Source organism: Eublepharis macularius, chromosome 4 (assembly GCF_028583425.1).
Source record: "Eublepharis macularius isolate TG4126 chromosome 4, MPM_Emac_v1.0, whole genome shotgun sequence".
Lineage (NCBI taxonomy): Eukaryota > Metazoa > Chordata > Lepidosauria > Squamata > Eublepharidae > Eublepharis > Eublepharis macularius.
Window position 1 is genome coordinate 93,717,835 of NC_072793.1, and position 19,480 is coordinate 93,737,314.

At 41.5% G+C, this 19,480-nt stretch overlaps 1 protein-coding gene across 1 annotated transcript in view; it reads right to left on the bottom strand.

The window, feature by feature from the left end:
• Nucleotides 1-11,531: 11,531 nt before the first annotated feature.
• The window catches only part of CDC25C (cell division cycle 25C), a 29,922-nt gene continuing 21,973 nt past the window's right edge, over nt 11,532-19,480 (bottom strand). Inside the window, exons 8-15 of the mRNA XM_054977793.1 lie at nt 18,686-18,760; nt 18,129-18,281; nt 15,439-15,540; nt 13,694-13,756; nt 13,263-13,361; nt 13,012-13,145; nt 12,792-12,903; nt 11,532-12,089 (exon numbers count right to left, since the gene is read on the bottom strand). Of these exons, the coding sequence (XP_054833768.1) occupies nt 11,949-12,089; nt 12,792-12,903; nt 13,012-13,145; nt 13,263-13,361; nt 13,694-13,756; nt 15,439-15,540; nt 18,129-18,281; nt 18,686-18,760 (879 nt within the window). The 3' untranslated portion in view covers nt 11,532-11,948. The remainder of the gene's footprint in view (nt 12,090-12,791; nt 12,904-13,011; nt 13,146-13,262; nt 13,362-13,693; nt 13,757-15,438; nt 15,541-18,128; nt 18,282-18,685; nt 18,761-19,480) is intronic.

A 19,480-nucleotide genomic window follows, 5' to 3' on the forward strand; every position in this document is an offset into this window, starting at 1 on the left:
TTTCTTGGCAGACTTTTTATGGGATGGTTTGCCATTGCCTTCCCCAGTCATCTACACTTTACCCCCAGGAAACTGGGTACTCATTTTACTGACCTTGGAAGGATGGAAGGCTGAGTCAACCTTGAGCCGGCTACCTGAACCTGGCTTCCAACAGGATCACACTCAGGTCGTGAGCAGAGCTTGGACTGCAGTACTACAGCTAACCACTCTGCGCCATGGGGGATTCCAGGGACAAGCTAATATGAATAGGGTTTTAGCCTAGGTAAGTGATTTTTGTCTGCAATTAAAGATGTTTGTAGTATGTTAATTGGAAGGCAGATGATACTCAATTTAAATCAACTTGGATTTTATTAAAGCTCTAAAGCAGCTGCAAAATATTAAGGCAAGTTCAAAAACGTTTCAGTTTATCACATTATTTGCTAATAGGCTGATTTCGCATTTGGCCTTTTCTGCGCATTCACAGTCTGTTTCACGTCACATGTCGTTATGCTTTTCACTTTTCCGGGACTGTCATGTGATGCACATCCGGAGTTTGTCTTGTTTCCTGCGCAGTATCTCGCTGCGGAGATACGGCGATTTTTCAAAAATTTCTGCAGCACAATCGTGGCCGCCCCGGGCTTCAGGTGTGTGACTGGTTTTGGTATCTGCTCCCCCACCCTTTCCCTTGCCTGTTGAGCATTGATTGGTCAGACTCATCTAAACACTCCCACCATCCACTTCCTGGTTGTTTGGAGTTGTTGTTTTTTTTGGTCACCAATAAACAGCAGCGTTTAAGCGTTGTAAAAGCTGGTCAAATTTCCACCAAGCACTGACCGCTCCTTTTTCGTTTGTTGGGTAACTAATAAACAACAGCGTTGTTTTGCTCAATTTCCGCCTAGCAGCGAATGCTACATTTTGCGGTCTCGCAGCTTTTAAAAAGTACACTCACTGTTCCATGCCTTCCCTTGGGGGGAGGGTTGGGTCACTGATAAACAGCAGAGTTTCAGCATTGTTTTGTACAATTAAAAACAAGTATAATTTCGGTGCAGCAGGGAACGCTACATTTCTCCAGTGTCACAGCATTTAAAATTAAACTTGCTGTTCCATTCCCCCCACCCCCCGCCAGCTTTTCCCTAGGGCTGGCTTTTTTTTAATCTATGCTTGAGGATCAACGTTTAAGCGCTGTTCTCTACACGACTATAAGTAATAGCGTTAGACAGTTGTATAATTGCACACTGAATATTTTTAGTGAATAAAACTGGTTCATTTACATGAGATACAAATCTACATTTAAAAATGATGAACGCACAATGTGCTTGTATCGGCATGCTCAGCCACTTCAGGGATCATGTGACCGAATCGCACCAATAGGGCACTGTAAATCCGGTGGGTGTCTACTCAGAACAGCAGCGCAATATCAAAACATACTGTGCTTTGCGGGGCAATGGATGTGAACATGAAAGTGCAAATGGAGAGGGCGGGGCATTGTAAGCTTACAGTTGCAACGTGACAGCTTTACAACGCATACGCAAATTTAAAAAAAATTAACCACAAAGCGCACAGCAGAAGAGGAGACAGTGGTTGAGTGTAAAACAAAAAGAAGAAAGCTAAGCCGGAACGGAGCCGCATAATGTAAAACAGTAGGGTGCACAGCCGAAACCACTGCGAACGGGACGAAAGTGTGGAAACAGCAATGTTTTCCGTGAATGAGAAATCAGCCATAGTCATGGTTAAAAGGGAAAGGCCATCTTCAATAATATAAAAAAACAAAACCACCAGTTTCAGTAACACCTGTTGAGATTTGCTTCCTCTCACCGAAGCTTACTACTGCTACAGTCAGTTTTTAGTAATTCCACAGACTTTCCCTTCCACAGCTTGTTTATTTACAGAGAACTTTGAGAGATAAAGTCTGGTGTTGCTGCTGAAGTCAGATTCTAACATATCACAAGCTGATTCTTATACCTATCTTCACCTTGTTTTTTTATTAAATGTACTGCTCTGTATTATCTGTCTTAACAATATTTCCAAGACCATTACAAACAGTAAAGATGAAAGTGGACATCCTTGTCTTTTACCTTTTCTTACCTCAATTTTTTCTTTCAAATCATTGTTTATACACAATGCCGCTTGCTGATATTGGTAAATTGCTTTTATAGCTTCTATAAAATCTTCCCCCAACCCCATCTTTTCCATTGTTAAAAACACAAACACCCAGTTTAAATTGTCAAAGGCCTTCTCCGCTTCCGCAAAGAAAAGGCCCACCTCTTTCTCAGGATGTTTGTCATAGTATTCAATTGCATCAATCACAGCTCTCAAGTTATCTTTTATTTGTCTATTAGGCAAAAACCCTGCTTGTTCTTCACCGATAAATTCCATTAAGAATATTTTCAATCTTTCCGCTAATATTTTCGCAAAAATCTTGTAGTCATTATTTAGAAGAGATATAGGTCTATAATTTTTGACATCTGTTGTATTCTGCATCTCCTTTGGGATCAGTGAAATATTAGCCTAATTCCATGAATTTGGTATTCCCAACTTTTTCATAGTCTCATTCATCAAAATTTGTAAAATTGGCACTAAGTCTTTTTTCAAAATTTTATAAAATTTAGCTGAAATCCCATCTGGACCCGGCGCTTTACTTATTTTCATTGAGTCAATAGATTTTTCAATTTCCTCCTCTGTAATTGGATTGTTCAACAGCGTCCTCATATGCTCTGAAATCTTGGGTAGCTTCATCTTGTCCATGTATAATTCAGTTTTTTCTTTACTAATTAACTTCTTTTGAAACAATTTGACATAGTACTTATAAAAAACTTTTTATTCCTTGCTGATCCACTACTTCTTTGCCATTCTCCAGAATTTTGCTTATTATTTTTTTCTCTTTTCTTCTTTAGTTGCCAGGCTAAAAATTTCCCTGGCTTGTTTGCACCTTCAAATGATTTTTGTTTTAATTTTTTAAAATTCCATTCTAGCTCTTTGTTTGCAAAAGCCCTTATTTGTTCTTGTAATATTCTAATCTCTTGCTGGATTTTCTTCTTTCCTGGTCTCTTCTTTAACTCTTGTTCCTTCTTGCTTATTTTCTCCTGGATCTCTTGAAATTTCTTTTCTCTAGCTTTCTTTTCTTTACTGTTCAATGTAATCAGGTTATCCCTGATCACAGCCTTATAAGCATCCCAGACCGTTTGTATTGGAACCTCTTTTCCCAAATTATATTGAAAAAAATATTTAGTTTCTTTCTGAATATAAGAGAAGAACAGAGCATTAAAGGTATAAGACTTAAAGGCTTCTCTTATAAATTTAGAGCTTTTGCAGATGATGTGATGTTTATCATGGAAGATCCAATTCAGACACTACAGTTGCTGTTAGAAAAGATTAAAGACTTTGGGAATTTGGCAGGTTTTTATATTAATAGAACCAAATCTAAACTGCTGTGTAAAAACATGACCAAAGCCAAACAGATGGAGTTGATGAATCTTACTCAATGCGAAATGGTGCAAAAAACAAAATACCTGGGAATTGAATTAACAATGAAGAATATAGACTTATATAAGAATAATTATGAAAAACTGTGGGGCTAAGTGGAAAGAGACATGATAAAATGGAACAAACTGAACTTGTCATTGCTGGGTCGTATATCGGTTTTGAAAATGAATGTATTGCCAAGAGTAATGTTTTTACTACAAACAATCCCAATTGTAAAAGAGGTGAAACAATTTGATAAGTGGCAAAGGAAATTGTTAAATTTTGTGTGGGCGGGGAAAAAGCCAAGAGTAAAGATGAAAGTGTTGTATGATGCCAAAGAAAGGGGTGGTTTAGAACTACCAAATCTGAGATTATACCATGAGGCAGTTTGTTTGACATGGTTAAGAGACCGGGTGAATTTAACTAATCGTAAGATGTTAACTTTGGAGGGCCACAATAATCTTTTTGGCTGGCATGCATATATGTGGTATGATAAATATAAAATGGATGGTATGTTTCAACGTCACTATATAAGGAAAAATATTTTTTCGGTTTGGATGAAATACAGAAAATACGTGGAAGAGGAAAGACCTCTGTGGATTGTTCCGGCAGAGATTATAAAACCGCATACAGAGTACCAAGGTGACGATTGGATAACGTATAAAGACTTATTGCTTATTGATGGAAACAGTCAAAATGAAGAAGGAAGAGGACTTAGCATTTGAATACGGATGGCTGCAGTACAGACAAATAAAAGACTTATTTGAGACAGATAAAAAGGAAAGTTGGTTTTAGAACTAGAAACTCAGAACTGGAAGAACTTCTCTTAGGAGAGGGAACAAAGATAATTTCAAAGTTTTATAAGCTTCTGCTGAAGTGGTATACAGAGGATGAGGTGGTTAAGTCTCAAATGGTGAAATGGGCATTGAATTTTAATAAGGAGATTACAATGGATGCATGGGAGTACTTGTGGAAAAATGCCATGAAAATATCTACATGTGTTAATTTTAAAGAAAATGTTTATAAAATGATGTATAGATGGTATTTAACGCTGAAAAAGTTAGCAAATATGACTAATGTGATGTCAAACAAATGTTGGTAATGTAAGGAACATGAAGGTTCTTTCTACCATATGTGGTGAACTTGTGACAAAGCAAAACAATTCTGGTCTATAATATATGTGGAAATGTTGAAAATTATGAAAGGTAATCTGCAGAAAAATCCTGAAATGTTTCTGTTAGGACTTAATATGGAAAAAATAGATCTAAGAGACGGAACATTAATGTGGTATATGACTATAGCAACAAGATTACTATATGCACAATATTGGAAACAAGAAAAGGTACCAGAAGTGGAAGAATGGATACAAAAACTGCTGTATATGGTGGAAATGGATAAATTAACTAGAAAAATGAAAGAACAAAGTTCAAATGAATTTATGAGTGACTGGGAGAAATTTAAAGTGTATTTGGAAAAAAACTGGGATGTTAAGGACCAATTGTGGTCTATGGATAATTATTGAGGTGTGAGAAACTGGGTTAAGTTGATATGTAAAATAACTTTACCTTGGAAGATAAGGGTGATTAACAGAATTGAGGGAATCTTATAAAAGTTAAAGGGTTTAAGTGCTGTGGGGGGGGTCTGTTGGGAGGGGGAAGGGGGGTGGGGAAATATACACTGTAATTGTTAAATGAAAAATGTATGTGATAATTCTTATTTAGAGAAAAAATGAACATAGGGTATACATGTAGTATTGGTTTAACCTACCCAATAAAAGTTTATTAAAAAAAATGTGCTGCTCTGTAGAGGATCACCTCCATCCTGAGTAAGAAATAAATACTTAACTGATAACCAGTGAAGAAGCATCATAAATTCCCAGTGAGAAGAATGAGAAATCTGGCTCTGACAGTAATGCCTGTCTGGTCAGTCAGGACAGGAGTACCACACTCCAAGAGAGGGGCATCAAACCTCTTGAAAAGCAGGAATGCTAGCAGAACTCTGGCTGTAGGAAACTCTGGTGTCTTCCACACAGGGATGGGATTTTATGATTTCCCAGTTGCTGGTATGGTTGCAAGTAAAGCATAACAGCAATGGGTCTTCCACATGGCAGTTTCCCCAGTTTAACCATTCCAAGCCACTGGAAGTGGCCATCTCCCATTCCCCAGGCCACCAGGGCTTTTCAAATAAAAAAATAAATCAGCACAAGAATATCATTATACCATTGTAACAATAGATGTAGCATGTTCTTTGAATTCCCAGCTGCTGCTTCTGCTGCTCCTCCTCTTCCTTCAGAAAGTAAGTCTCTAATCCCGTCTCAATGCAAGGGAAGGGCTTAGAAGCTTTTTAAAAAATGAAAGCTGAGAATGCAGAGCCCCTGCTGCATCTGTTGTTACAGTGGTATACTGATACAGCAATATTCTATTTCTGAATAAAAAATAAAAAGCCCCTGTTGGTGAAGAGGGGATGGCTACCATGGGGTCAGGGTATATGGCTGCCATGTGGCCCCAAAAATCCCAATTTATTCACCCACACAGCAGCCATCCAGATTTTACTGCAATATTTTCCAAAACTTTGGAGCAAAGACAGAAAAACCTGGGGAACCCCCCAGAGGTGTATGAATGCACCACAATGCTATGGGGAGCAGGGGGGAAATCCCCAAAGCATTGAACTCAGGGCAGATGACCCATGTGGAGGACATGTCTCTGGCTTGGGTTCTTATTTAGAACATAGTTGTCATTACAGGACCATTATCCATGGCATTTTGTCCCCCTCCTTTACGTGACCTGTATACTGTAATTCCTCTAATGGCACCTTGCTATAAAACTCTGAAATGGCCTGTATTATGGTGAATTCTTGCTTCATGTTCCAAAATGGTTTTCACTGCCACCAAAAGCTTTTTGCCTTAGTTCTCCGTCAGTTTGTCTTGTGTTATAGAAAGGTTTAGTTATAGATGGTAGAATGATAGAATGGTGAGCTCATAGGGGTGGCTGTGAGGTAAAAAAAGGATCCTATATTCCAAATGAAACAGGCTTTTGCTCAATCTGAAATAGAATTTATAAGTGCATATGCATAATGGTTAAAGAGGAATTCACAGTGTATTGGTTTCAGAATAGGTTAATAAGTGGTGGTTTCAAAATATGTATAGAACCTTATATGTTTATTCACAGACCCAGTCACAAAGACTAATTTTCCACAAAGTAGCCACTTAGGCTAGAAATAAACAGCATCAGTCACAAATACATTCTCAGTTATTCACTAACAGAATAAAAGTGTGTGTCACCAATTCAGACAGATTCATTCAGGCTTTTCCACACAGATTCTCTGAACTAGACTCTCTAACTGAACTTGACTAAAACCTTTCCCCTCTGCACTCTAACTAAAACTGCAGTTCACTCCACCCCCAGGATACAGCTACCATCCAATCACAGCATGCCTCACTCACTCACCCACCCTCCTTGCTTTAGAGGCCTGCGTTTTTAAACACAGTAACAAATATTCAGCCCCACCTCCCACATTAACCAGCAGAAACAAAACAAAAACTATATGGCAAAACATTACAATATCTATTACAAAATAAGCCACAGTATGTGTTAGTACCTGCGCTGCATACAATAATTACCCCCCAGCAAACAGTCAAGAAAAAGCAAATGTCAACATTCAAAAGGACACAGAAACAAGCACTGTTGTTTCCTAACATCTGTTCTGTATGCACCTTGTAAAGCACAATGCTGAATTTTATGCAGGGGGGGTCTTCGTATTTGATGTGAAATCACTTTGCTTTTGTGTTTGAGTGGAAAACTAGAGGTATATGGCTTCATGCTAATGAAAGCAACTCTCATGAAAGCATGAACAAAGCAATAAGACTGCCTTTTGAAAATGTGGCCTTCTGAAAATGTGGCTATCATCTTTTACAATCTAAAGGTCACACACACACACACACACACACACACACACACACACACACACACACACACACGGGTGTATACTCACATACACACCACAGTTTGCATGAAAATGTGAGAATCCAGAAAAATACTCTGGGGGTTTAAACACTCCCCCCTCCCAGCAAACCAGTGTCTTGCCTGCACATGCACAACTTGCCTCCTCTGACATTGTCATTGCCACCAAAGGAAAGGCCTCAGATATAGTCCAGGGTGAGCTATGTGAGCTGCCATGGCAAGAAGTGGGGAAGGGGGAACAAAGAAGGCAAGCAGTAGAGCAGCTCCATGAGGATGGGGCAACATCTGGCCACTCCTGGCAACCTGGTCCAAAGAGAAGCTGTCCAGGCCAGGCGAAGGGCAAGAATGCCAGTGGAGTGAAGAGGCCCTCTCCTGCTGACCACAGGCTGGGAAGAGGCTGTGCAGGGCACGATTGACTCCTGGCATTGCTGCTGCCGTCCCTGGCCTGTCCACAACACTAGTGGAGTTGCTGGGCCTGCTCTGACAGTGCACACCATCAAAAATGGCTACGGGCCACAAGCAGGAGGCTGGAAGGCAGACAAAGTATAACAGCAGAAGCAGGGCTTGGGAGAACACCATAAGTAAGGAGGTTTGGGGAAGGGGGGCATAAGATGGCAAATGAGGGAAGGAATTCCCCATCCCAATGAAGGAGGGGAGAGGGGAAAAGAGGATAGGGAAGTTAAGGATAGAAAGAAGAGAATGGGTGGTGGGCATTAAAGGGAAAACAGAGACAGAAAATGATTTGGAGGGTTAAAGTGGGAAGAGAGACAGAAGGAATGGGAGAAAGGGGGTAAGAATGACAAGGGGTGCAGAGGAGAAGAAAAGGCAGGGAGATGGGAATTGCCTTCCCCACAAGTACTCTCCTCCACCATCATCACTGGCTAGGACTACCAGTTCCCCGGCAGGGGTGGGGGATCCCCTGCTCCCAGGGTGGAAAGGCACAGGGAATGGGAACCACCCAGGAAAGTGTGCAGGGAGTGTGCTCCCCAGCAGATGTGACAACATCTCTTCCTCAAGTGATGTTATTGCACATGGTGGCGGGCACGCTCCTGTGCTTTGCAGGGGATGATTTTGGCCCCCAACAAGCTGAATTGGCCCTGTGTAAAGCATAAGAGCATGCCCAGTGCCTGCGCAATGACGTGCCAGGTTCTTCTCCCCCACCCCCGCTCTGCTGGGAGTAGGATTGCTGTTCCCTGCAACTGGATGGGAGCCCTGGCACTTACTGTTTTTTCCCCCTTTCGCACGCATGCAGGCCCGGCCCTAGCTGATGATGTCACTTCAGTGATGTCATCAATGGAGGATACAGTAAGAAGCTGGGCAGGTGGGCTGGCCAGCTGCTCCCTGGATGCTCAGCAAGCCGGACAATCAGACAAGCGGGGCTGTGCTTCCTCTGTGAGGGGAGAGAACTCGGAAGAGAACCCTTGAAATGCTGCACTGAAATCTGAAGGGGGAGTTAATTGTCTGGCATTTGGAAGAAAACTCAAAGAGCAAAAATCACCTGTGCTAAAAAGGCCCTAGAGCTGTAGATGGATTCTCTGTATTTAGACTATCCCTTAGAAATGTTGATCTACTCTGGGGCTCAGTTTTAAGATATCCTCCCTCAAGTTATTATTATGATTAGTATTCCAAGGAGAGGTGCTCCCAGATGTTAGAAGAGTTTTTATTTCTGTAAAAATGCACCAGTGATTATGTGGCCATATGTGATCATTTCTAACAGCTTCCCCATAAATTCTTTAAACTCCAATGAGTGCACATTAGAAGACCATGACAGAACTTAATTGATATCTGTAGTGCCATCTGACTGACTTAATTTTTGAGTCTTTTATTCATGTTCTTCACTTGACGTCATTGCATGGCAAATTGCACATCAGGCAGTAAAGAGACAGGTGAATGACTGCCACGTTCTAGACCCCGGAGCTTAAGAATTGAGAGGATGCTGGGACTAAGTAGTGACAGACACAGAACATCACTTTCTGCTCTCCTATTCCAAGTGGGGAAAATGTACACAAGGTGATTACCTTATATAAGAATGTATCCATTAAACCACTTGCTTGACTCTGGGAGGACAGAGATTTTTTTGATGCAATTTATTTAAATGGTTCAATTTGATCATATTACCCTTTCATGCTACTGCCTTAACTTAAAACTTAAATTGAATTGCCTGCTATAGCAGACACAATGGCATGACAGAATGCCACTAAATCTCACACATCCCTGCATGCATTACCTGGGCCATGTGTTTCTGCTGTCATCACCTCATTCTTTCCACAAGCAAAGGGTTTCTTCATCCATGGATTTTGGCTTAAGCATTCCTATTGTGCCATCTGGTGGCATTTCTCTTGTCCAGCAGCTAATTATTTCTTCACATAAACACCTCTCTTGCTCAACCTGCCCATGAAGGAGTTCCTCCAATTCACTAGGCAGCTCATTGCCCACTTCTGTGTTCACTATAAGGAAAAGACACCTCCCCCTCTGCTTTAATATAATCTTACACTTTAAATCATCATTCTCGAGCTCTTTCCTCCTTGGCAGTAGACAATACGTTTTCCAACTATATATTCTCATATCCAGTTTTTAGAGAGTTGTGGAGAAATGGCTCTACTGTAAGAGAGGTATGGTTCCTGGGTTTAAGCTAAAGAATTAAGTGCCCAGCCCATCTATTTCTCACTCACTCACACATTTCTGTTCTTGCAGGATACAGAGATGGCAATGTGCCATTGGTGGACAGAGAACTGGCTTTGACCAAGGAAATTCATCGGTGACTTTGGCACACTCACTCTTTCTCAGCCTACCCTACCTCACACAAAGATGTTGAGAGGAGCAAGATGCTGTTCTGAGTTCCTTGGGAAGAGAACGGGCCAAAGAACTTAATAAATAAACATCACATAAATAAAGCCATACATAAATAAATATTGGGAAGGCAACTGCCAGAAGTAGGTTAATAATTCATCTCACTTTTCTAAGGATGCCTTCAGACTACCTCTTGCGTTAGATTTCCCTTTTGTCCCTGTCTCCTTTACATACATTTACCTTCCTCATAGAACTTCAGGTTTGAGGATTTTCCCTCCCTTAATATATCCTGAATATGTGCAACTGCACCTCTGCACCTGTCATTCAAAGAGCACATTTTCTAGACAATTTGACTAGACAAAAGTAGAACTCAAGCAGTGACAGACTACAGGATGTGGCACAGATTCCATACTAGCTTTTTGTGGGATTCTCTTCTTCAGATCACAAGCATAATTGTCTATCTGGACCCTAAGTGGACACTTCCCCTAGTTGTCAATTGTGAAACAAGTTTCTAAATATCATGAAGAGACAAATGTAAATGCCAATGAACCATGTGTACAGATGTGTGTCAATTTTAATAGTTGCTCATTACTGAGCCTGGACTACAGTTCAAGAAGAAAGTGGTAATTAACATGGTCAAGTTACAGTTATTTAAGGGCTCTGCTTATGATAGAAGGTCAGGTTGCATCAGACTGCTCTTACGTATAGCCTGGAAGAATGGATACTGTTTTATATAACACTCTAGTACTCTACTCTGTGCCATTTTGAACTGCAGCAACATACCTAACACCAGATTCTAGTGTTAAGTATATAGGGCCGAAGTCAGTGTGAAACCTGAACATTTGAAAGAATCCTGATTCAAGATACAGTTGACAATTCCAAATCAATCAACTGCTTCCTTTAACTCTACTACCTAGAAGAAATATGGAGTGTAAGCATAATCAAATGTTCTGATAATAGTTTTACATGGCTCTGAATGCCACCTAAAGTGCAGGGAATGTGGTATGAAAAAAATGTTTACACAATGACAAAGGCGGGGGGATATTTAAGTGTAACCCAACCACACCTTGCATAATTATGCAAGTGAGGAAAGACTGATGGAGGTAATAAACTGGAAACATCCCTTCTAGTCTTGATAAAGGTGTCTTAAGCAGGCTAGTAAAAAAATACCTGCCTTCCATGAATTGTTATTTTGGCCTTTTTGGAACTAGCAAAGTTCTAAACAGTAACATATATAGCAAAAGAGAGAGGCTGCTCAAAACATTGGAATGTTGTATTGAGAAGGCGCAGAAATGGTCAGTAGTGAAATTCTAGTATTTTCCAGAACAGTTTATTCTTCCATTAAAAACAGACACTTAAGTGAAAAACCCCTATCACAACATTAAATATTGGCTCCCACGGACAGCTAGGCTTTGAACCTGGCTTACACAACACTCTGGCCAGCTAACATTGGAAAGCATCTCAGGGGAAAGTCTGGATGCTGGCCATCCTCTGTGAACTAAACACTGTTTTTTCACAGTGTTATCAACTCTACTGGATCGTCCATTACAATACTTCACATTCAGGTATAATGTTATCCAAACAAAGCTTGTGGGATCAATGTACCCCATTTCTGAGCTCTCCATATTATCATAATGGCCAGATCCACTTGGTCCTGGGCATGCTCACCTTCCTAGCCTCTGTACAGAATCAGTTACAGAGACCTAAGGCTTTGCCTCCCCTTTACAGGTGGATCCCTCCTGGTTATTGCTTCTGACCTCACAGCTTCATGAGATGAGCAATTTGATCCCTTCTCTTCTGTTCTCCTGCCCATGTCTTACTTTTGACACGGAACTTGAGCATCTCTGCCTTGAAGTCCTGATGGTGCATAGGGCAGTAGTTCTGAGGTTCACACAGCTCCTAAGAAAAAAGGAACGTCAGAACGCAGTGTCAGATTTTACGCCATAGGATCCAGTGGATTCTTTACAAATTACAATAAGAAAAATAAAACAAGCAAGTCTCTAACCTTTTGGGTACAGAGTGGGAAATGAGTCTTACAAATAATTTCCTCTAGAGGCTCAGAAGCCAGGAATCTGAATTGGACTTAGAGCATAAGAAAGAATTCTGCACTGGGTACAGCTCTCTTCCCTGCCATTCTATGTTCCCATGACCTTTCTAGCATTAGTCCCCATGCGTAGTTCATTATAATTCCCTAGTTCATGCCCAAACATTTGAAATTTTACACAAGAAATAGAAGAAAAGAGTCTACAAGTGATCTATGATCTCAGGCACATAATACTAGTTTTTCTTGTATCAAAGGTTTCCCATACATCCTGTGTTACATGGCAGCAATAGTTCATCCAGCTATATCAGTCACGAGGACAGCTGTGCAGAATATAAAAACATAATAAATATAAATAAGATGGAAGGCAAAAATTTATCTATTTGGTAACCATAGCCTACCAAGCAAAGCACAGCTTAACCATCTGTTCATAGCAAAGCTGAAATCTTTGAGATCCAGTCACATCAGCAACACTATCTTTCCATTTTCTAGAAGCACATGAAACATGGAATGATGCATTACTATTTAGTAGCAATGGAAGCCTTTACATTTACTATTACCTTGTACTCTAGAAAAAAGTCCTTGTAGCCTCCCTGAAGGACATACAGTTCTGGGTAGTGCAGTGCAGGATACTCATTCATGGCTCGGTCTTCTTCCCTCAAATAACGACACCTTCAACCAGCAGGAAGCAGAGTAAGCAGGAAGGCATTCTACCAAGGAACCTCCCTGGTTTTATTTTCCTTCTCCTAAACTTGTTTTTCATGATAGACCCACACTCACATCTTGGGGCCTCTCTCAGAGGAAAATTCACAGTGGAACACAAGTATAAGACGCTTCTGTGGTGTTGATGGGAGAAGGGGCTTCCTCAGTAAAAGCTCAAAAAGATCATCTTGCCTGTGGATATTTAGAGCTCCCTGCCACAGGGGAGAGGGAGAACAATTTTGAGCAATACATACAGAGAACAGCCCATGTCCTTCTCAGGAGTCCACTGCTTCCCTGAATAGAACTCAACCAACAAATGAATTCTTCACCTTGATGTGCCCTCCATGATACTCATATGGGTAGCGACAGTCAATGATGCAGAATTTCTCTATAAGGCTCTGGAACTGATCATGGAGCAGAGCAGCCATCTACAAGCAGAGAACAACACTGTAGTTCAGCTACAAGGACTGTCCCTATTATATGGCTGCCTATAAATTAGTGAGACAGAGAATAGCCCGCACTACTGGATAAATTATGGTCCCAGATAGAAACATTATCAAGTGCACAAAACAATATTGAAGACAGAGCACATCTACTTTGTGGTGAGAACTACAGCTAGACACTGTCCTCCCCAGGAAGGTAACCTCAGTTTGAAACTCTAAGATTTCTACAGAAACAAGTGCACAGCCAACATACAGTTCATGTGGAGGAGAGAGCAGATATACAAAGCCAAGGACACAAACAGAACAACATTGCTCACAGTCTGCGAGGTGATGTATCTCAGGTCCTGGTGTCTTCCTGTTACTGTTGGCAGTGCATACACCTAGAGAGGGGGGTGGTCTTTTGAGAGCAGTGGAGGACCCACTAGCTAAATTTGAACACCAAATTTGGTGGGACTCAGTTCAGCATATTGTACTTTCAAGAAAACATACAGAAATTCAAGCTGCAGGAATCTTAAGGCAACTACGAACACATGACTCCCATTAATAAAAATGTTCCTTGTGCTTTGAAAAGCAGCACAACTGCCTGCTTAATCCTTATGCTAGACTGCCCATTCTATACCATTACAAGGTAGAGTTTTAATAGTATAGTCTGAATAACTTTATTCTGCTGCCACGGTTATGAAAGCTAGGAAAAGCTTATATCTTGTTCAAATAGAAAGGACCAGATAAAGGTAGATAGGCCATGAAAAAGGTAATTACGTGATCTGGGGAGATACCAGAGAGAATGATGATCCTACCACCCTTGCACAGGTCAATGCATGGTGCAATGCTAATTTGTGACTCAATGAACGTCATTTATCTCAGTTCTTGATTATTGCACCATCTAGCATTTTCCAAGCACTGTTCCATGCTGGATAGTGCCAGTGATGTTGTTCTGTTTACTTCTGGTGCAAGGGATGCACTGATTAAAGGAACAGTACTGTGAGTAGCCCTGAGCTTGTTGCTCAAGATGATTTACTGAGAGTAAAGCCTTTGGATTGGAATAAGTGTTGTTTTATTTTTACATAGATTAAAAACATTTTAAGGTACTCTAATAATACAGCAGATGGAGAATGGGGTAAAATTTTGGGAAGCAACAGAAAGTATTTGAGGAGATATGGACTAGAACTATGAGTCCTGTAGAAAGAAGAGAACACAATCCCTGATCACTGCTGCTCTGTATTGTTTTCTGTTTACTGCATCATTTTTTCAAGCTCCTCCACAAAATGAAGGCCAGAGAATTTAACTTCTCTAGATTCAGAATGACACAGCAGGGTATGCCCCAAATAAATTCCCAATGCTCCTGAATCAGTGTAGTTCCCTCAAAGTTTTTAACATGGAGAACTGCTGTAAGGTGGCGCACACAACTTTAATATCTTGTCCAAGAAATGTAAACAAGCCCTTGAGTTGCAGAGCTGATCACAAGAGCAGAGAAGTTGAATGTGAAAGAACTGTGGATGCCTAAGCAACACACGAGTAACTATTCAAAGAATATTATACAGCCTAGTGGAGCCACCATCCTAGGTCCCCAGCAAACACTGGCATTAGATGACACTGATTCAGTTCATGTAGCAATGGTCCAATTGGGTGGCCACCTAGGTGGGACTCCTCTTGTCAAACTACTTGGCTGACAGCTCCTCATTCAGTTTTGGCATATTTGAAACATGGCAATGCAAGTTCTCAAAACAGAGGGCTTGAACAGCATGAATAAAATTCACCTGAACTATTGATTGGAGCTCTACTCACACAGATGCCTTACAGAAGTCTTCTTATACAGGCCACTGCATTAGGCCACTGAATACTAAGAGACAAGTTTCAGCCAAGGTTTCTTTGTGGCTTGAGGCCCACCTTCCCTCAAAGGCAGTAGGGATGTTTATACATGCAACAGAGTCCATAATTCTCAGCATTGTCCAATAATTAAGAAAAGAGAGTCTTTACACCAACAATTGGCAAGGTCTTTCTGTAAATAATTTCCCCCTTAAAGCTAAGAAACAGCTGACTCAGAACCTAGGAAAAAACGTACATTTGAGAAATCTCCAATTAGCTGCCTGTGACCGAAGTCCTGATCAAGTGCTCTGACAATCTCCATATCAGAAAAAGAGGCTGTTTTCTTCAAAGGCACAACCTGTAAGCAAACAGGAAGTCATCAGAACACAAGCAAATAAATCCCCGGTCAGCTACTTTGACTTACATACAAGTGCAATACTCAAATTACTGTTACCTTTGCTAGATACCTTCATAACACCTCTTCAGACAGCTCTTCTGTCCCATCCAGAATTGGTGAAAACTGACATTTGGACTCTAGTGCTTAAGTGTGGCTGTTTGTCCTTGTGTCACATGCTAGTGGGGGGGGGGTGTTTAGAGGAGCAGAACAGGGCAGGGGATGGTGCCATGATCGATATGGTGTGCAGTAGAGGGAGATACAGTCATGAGAAAAAAACAGGCCAGGTAAGGGGAGAGGCAGCAGATATTTGTGGGCTGTTTCCCCCTCTGGCTCTTCTTCCAGCCAGGATGATGCTGGTGATCATATCCATATCCTGATGGGCTATATCTTGCTTTTAAACACCAGGTCTGTTACAAGTGAAACAGCAGCCATCTAGGATTTAATTTTGATGTAGGGGCTGACTTGGGATATACCAATAAGACCTGGGGTGGGGGTGGGGAACTAGTCTCTCCTAATTATGCCCCCGGGGCACTCATTAATGCATCAGCATAGGCCTGGTGGGTGGGGAGGTGGTGTCACTGTAGTCTACTGGGCTTGACACCCTGTTCAGGACTCTTCTGGTTTTGACTTTGTGTACTTAAGTGTTGGGACTGCATGAAAGGTTTGGATTCTGTTTGTATTCCACCCACCCTGCTGCCCAACCATTTCCCTCCCCGAGCTGATAGAGATGGTCTTGGGGGTTCTGTTGAGGACTCCTAGGCTAGTTGTTTTGGGGCCTTCAATATCCATGCCAAGACTACCTTGTCAGGAGCCACTCAAGATTTCATGGTCTGCATGACAACCACAAGCCTGTCTCAGGTAATAAACAACAGGCCCCACACACTGTACAGGTTACACTCTTGATCCAGTGTTCCACTCTGGGCAGGAAGGAGGCCATCAAACTGTGGGGGGTACTGAAGAGAGTCCCTTTGTCATGGACAGATCACTACTTGCTGGGGTTTAGACTTACGGGGATACCAAGACTCTGCAGTGACGGGGCTCGATTAAAATTATCCAACCCCACAGTCTGACAGATCTGACTCATTGGATAGCATTAGGGCATTTTCCTGCTTGATATGGTTGGTGCTCCTGTTGATGCCCTGGTTAATCTCTGGAATGAGGAAATGACCTGGGTAATTGACATGATCACTTCTAGGCACCTTTTTTTCTGATTTAAGAAGTTGGGCAGTCTTTTGGTCTATTGAGGGGCTCTGGATGATGAAAAGATAAGGGAGACAGCTAAAGCAACAGTGGAGAAAGACGGAGGACAAATCCAACAAAGCAGGAACTAGAACTCACTTTAAAGCAGTGATAGTAGAGACATCTCCACAGTGTAAGCCTGTGGATGGGGAGACCCTACTGGGTTCCAACCTAGAGGAGATGGAAAGCTTTATGGCCCACAGATCATTTTGGTGAGTACTTTGTGGATTAAATCTCTTTCATCTATTCCAACTTATTCTACACTAGCAGTGATATGATCAGATGGTCCCAGGGTGCCAATTTGTCAAGTTGTGTGGGATACCTTTCAGCTTGTCCAGTCTGAGGATGTGGATAGGATTCTTAGAAGTTTGAGACCTACTACCAGTTTGTACATTCCTTGCCTATTCTGGCTGCTGAAATCTGCTGGAGGGGTGGGGGTTGGCAGACTGGGTTGGGGAGACAGTAAATGCCCCCTGGAGTGAGGGGGTGATCACTGCTGCCTTAAAACAGGCAGCAGTATACCCACACCTAAAGAAACCTACTCTGGGCAGGAGACTTGAATAACTACCATCCAGTCTCAAATGGACCATTCTTAACCAAGGTGGTTGAACAACTTGGTTTCAGGCCTGGTTATGGGAATGAAACAACCTCGGTCACCCTGCTGGATGAACTGTGCTGGGAGATGGACAGGAGGAGTACAACCCTGTTAGTTCTTCTGGGTCTCTCAGAAGTTTGGGGTATCATTTATCATAGTGTTCTTCTGGACTGTCTTTTGGGGCTGGGAGTCACTGTTCCGCAGCAGTTTCAGTCCTACTATGAAGTTAGGTTTCAGAGTGTTTTGCCAGGGGACTGCTTCTCCACTCCTTGGCCTCTGAGTCTCGAAAAGTTCCATCTTGTCCCCCAACCTTTTTAATATTTACATAAAATCTGCAGGGAGAGGTCATCTGGAGATTTGGGCTGGATTGCCACCAATAAGCAAATGACACTCAGCTGTATGCCATACATCAGTTCCCAGGAAGGTTGTGGAAAATGTGAACAGCTGTGTGGAGGCAGTTTTGGGATGATAAGGACTAACAAACTGAAGCTGAACTCCAACAAAACGTAAGCACTAATGGTGGAAGGGAAGATTTGAGCCAAGTATTGATGTTTGCTACCACGGGGACCCTATTTGGGTGGAAAGGCAGCATACAAATGTTTTATATAAATAAAACACTTACCAAAGTAAGGCAATAAATGGGAATGCTCTTTTGCCTTTACCAAAGGTTCAGGCAATGGATAGGAAACTATACTTGGAACAAACAGAACTGTACCCAATCTGGCTGTTCTTGATTTGGGCTGCGTTTTCGTTTTGCTTTCGTGAGATTTTCATCACCATGGCTCTTGACTGTCTGCCTCAGCACAGGTCCATTCAGTTTCTCTGGCAGTGATGGTGATCGGAAGAGACGGTTCTTGTTCATGGAGACCTACTCAGAGTAGTAAGCCAATGGGAAAGGAAAGGAAGTTGGGAGAAGAGGGGAAACAACCACTCCCAGCTCCCTTAACACATTGTCAAATACTTGGGGTTCCCAAAGAAAATGATGAAATTGGATGAGAAGCTAGATTTTGGTTTTGGCAGTTACTAGGTAGATGTTCCCTTACATAAAGTTAACTGAACTCTTTCAGACATCTCAGATGGGCTTGAAAATAACAGAAATGAATCACTTCCTTAGTGGCACTGCAGGTAAGTCAATAAAAAGAGTTACTAGGCCACCACATATTTATGTGACTCATGTATACTCTAAAATTTAAAGAAAGAGCAAATTCACCTGGAGGAGAGCACCTGACAGGAGGTTGGGCTGGGCACAGAACACAAAAAAATCATATTCACCTCACTGACATTGACATCCTGAGAAAGAAGGGGTCCAGAAGGCAGGATGCTGGAGAGGTGGCCAACAAGTGGTTTCTAAGCAAGAAATATCAAGAAAAACATCAAATATAGAACCCAAGGAATACATCACTGAACCAATTTTGCTGAATGCTGGTTAACCTAGAACTACAACTGACATACAACACTAGTGTTATCGTGCACATTAAGTCAGACAAGAGGACTTGGTTCATTTTTTTAAAGTGCTACATAGATCCAAATTCCTCCCATGCTTGCTTCAAGAAGTTTACATTTTTATGGGAGGATGAGGAATTGGACTCAGAAACAGATAGGAGTGCAAACTTTTAGAACAGAAATGGAACCAGGTCTCAGAATCTATTTCTTTTAACCTCAGCTGGAGCTTTGATTATTAATTAGCTATGAAACTGCCTATGTTGGCAAAGCAGCATATGACATTTTAGCAAATGGCTTCTTCATATCAGCAGAAAATCTACTGAGTCAGGAACAGAACCTATCAAGACTCCATAAAGCCTTCCTCTTTTGATCACTCTTTATTACAGGGTATTACAGACATGTGCATCTTGAGGAAATGATAGTGCGTAGAAGGAATTCAATCCAGGTTCTAACAGTGTAATTAAATATGGAACAACTGTAGGGGTGATTGGTGAATGGAGGAAGAGGGATTTGTGACAAATCAAGATTAGATGCTCCCCAAGGGGAAAAAAAACTACATGAAGTACTCAATACGCATTAGATTACTCAATATAGCTTTTTTTTTAAAAATGGTTCAATGTGGAA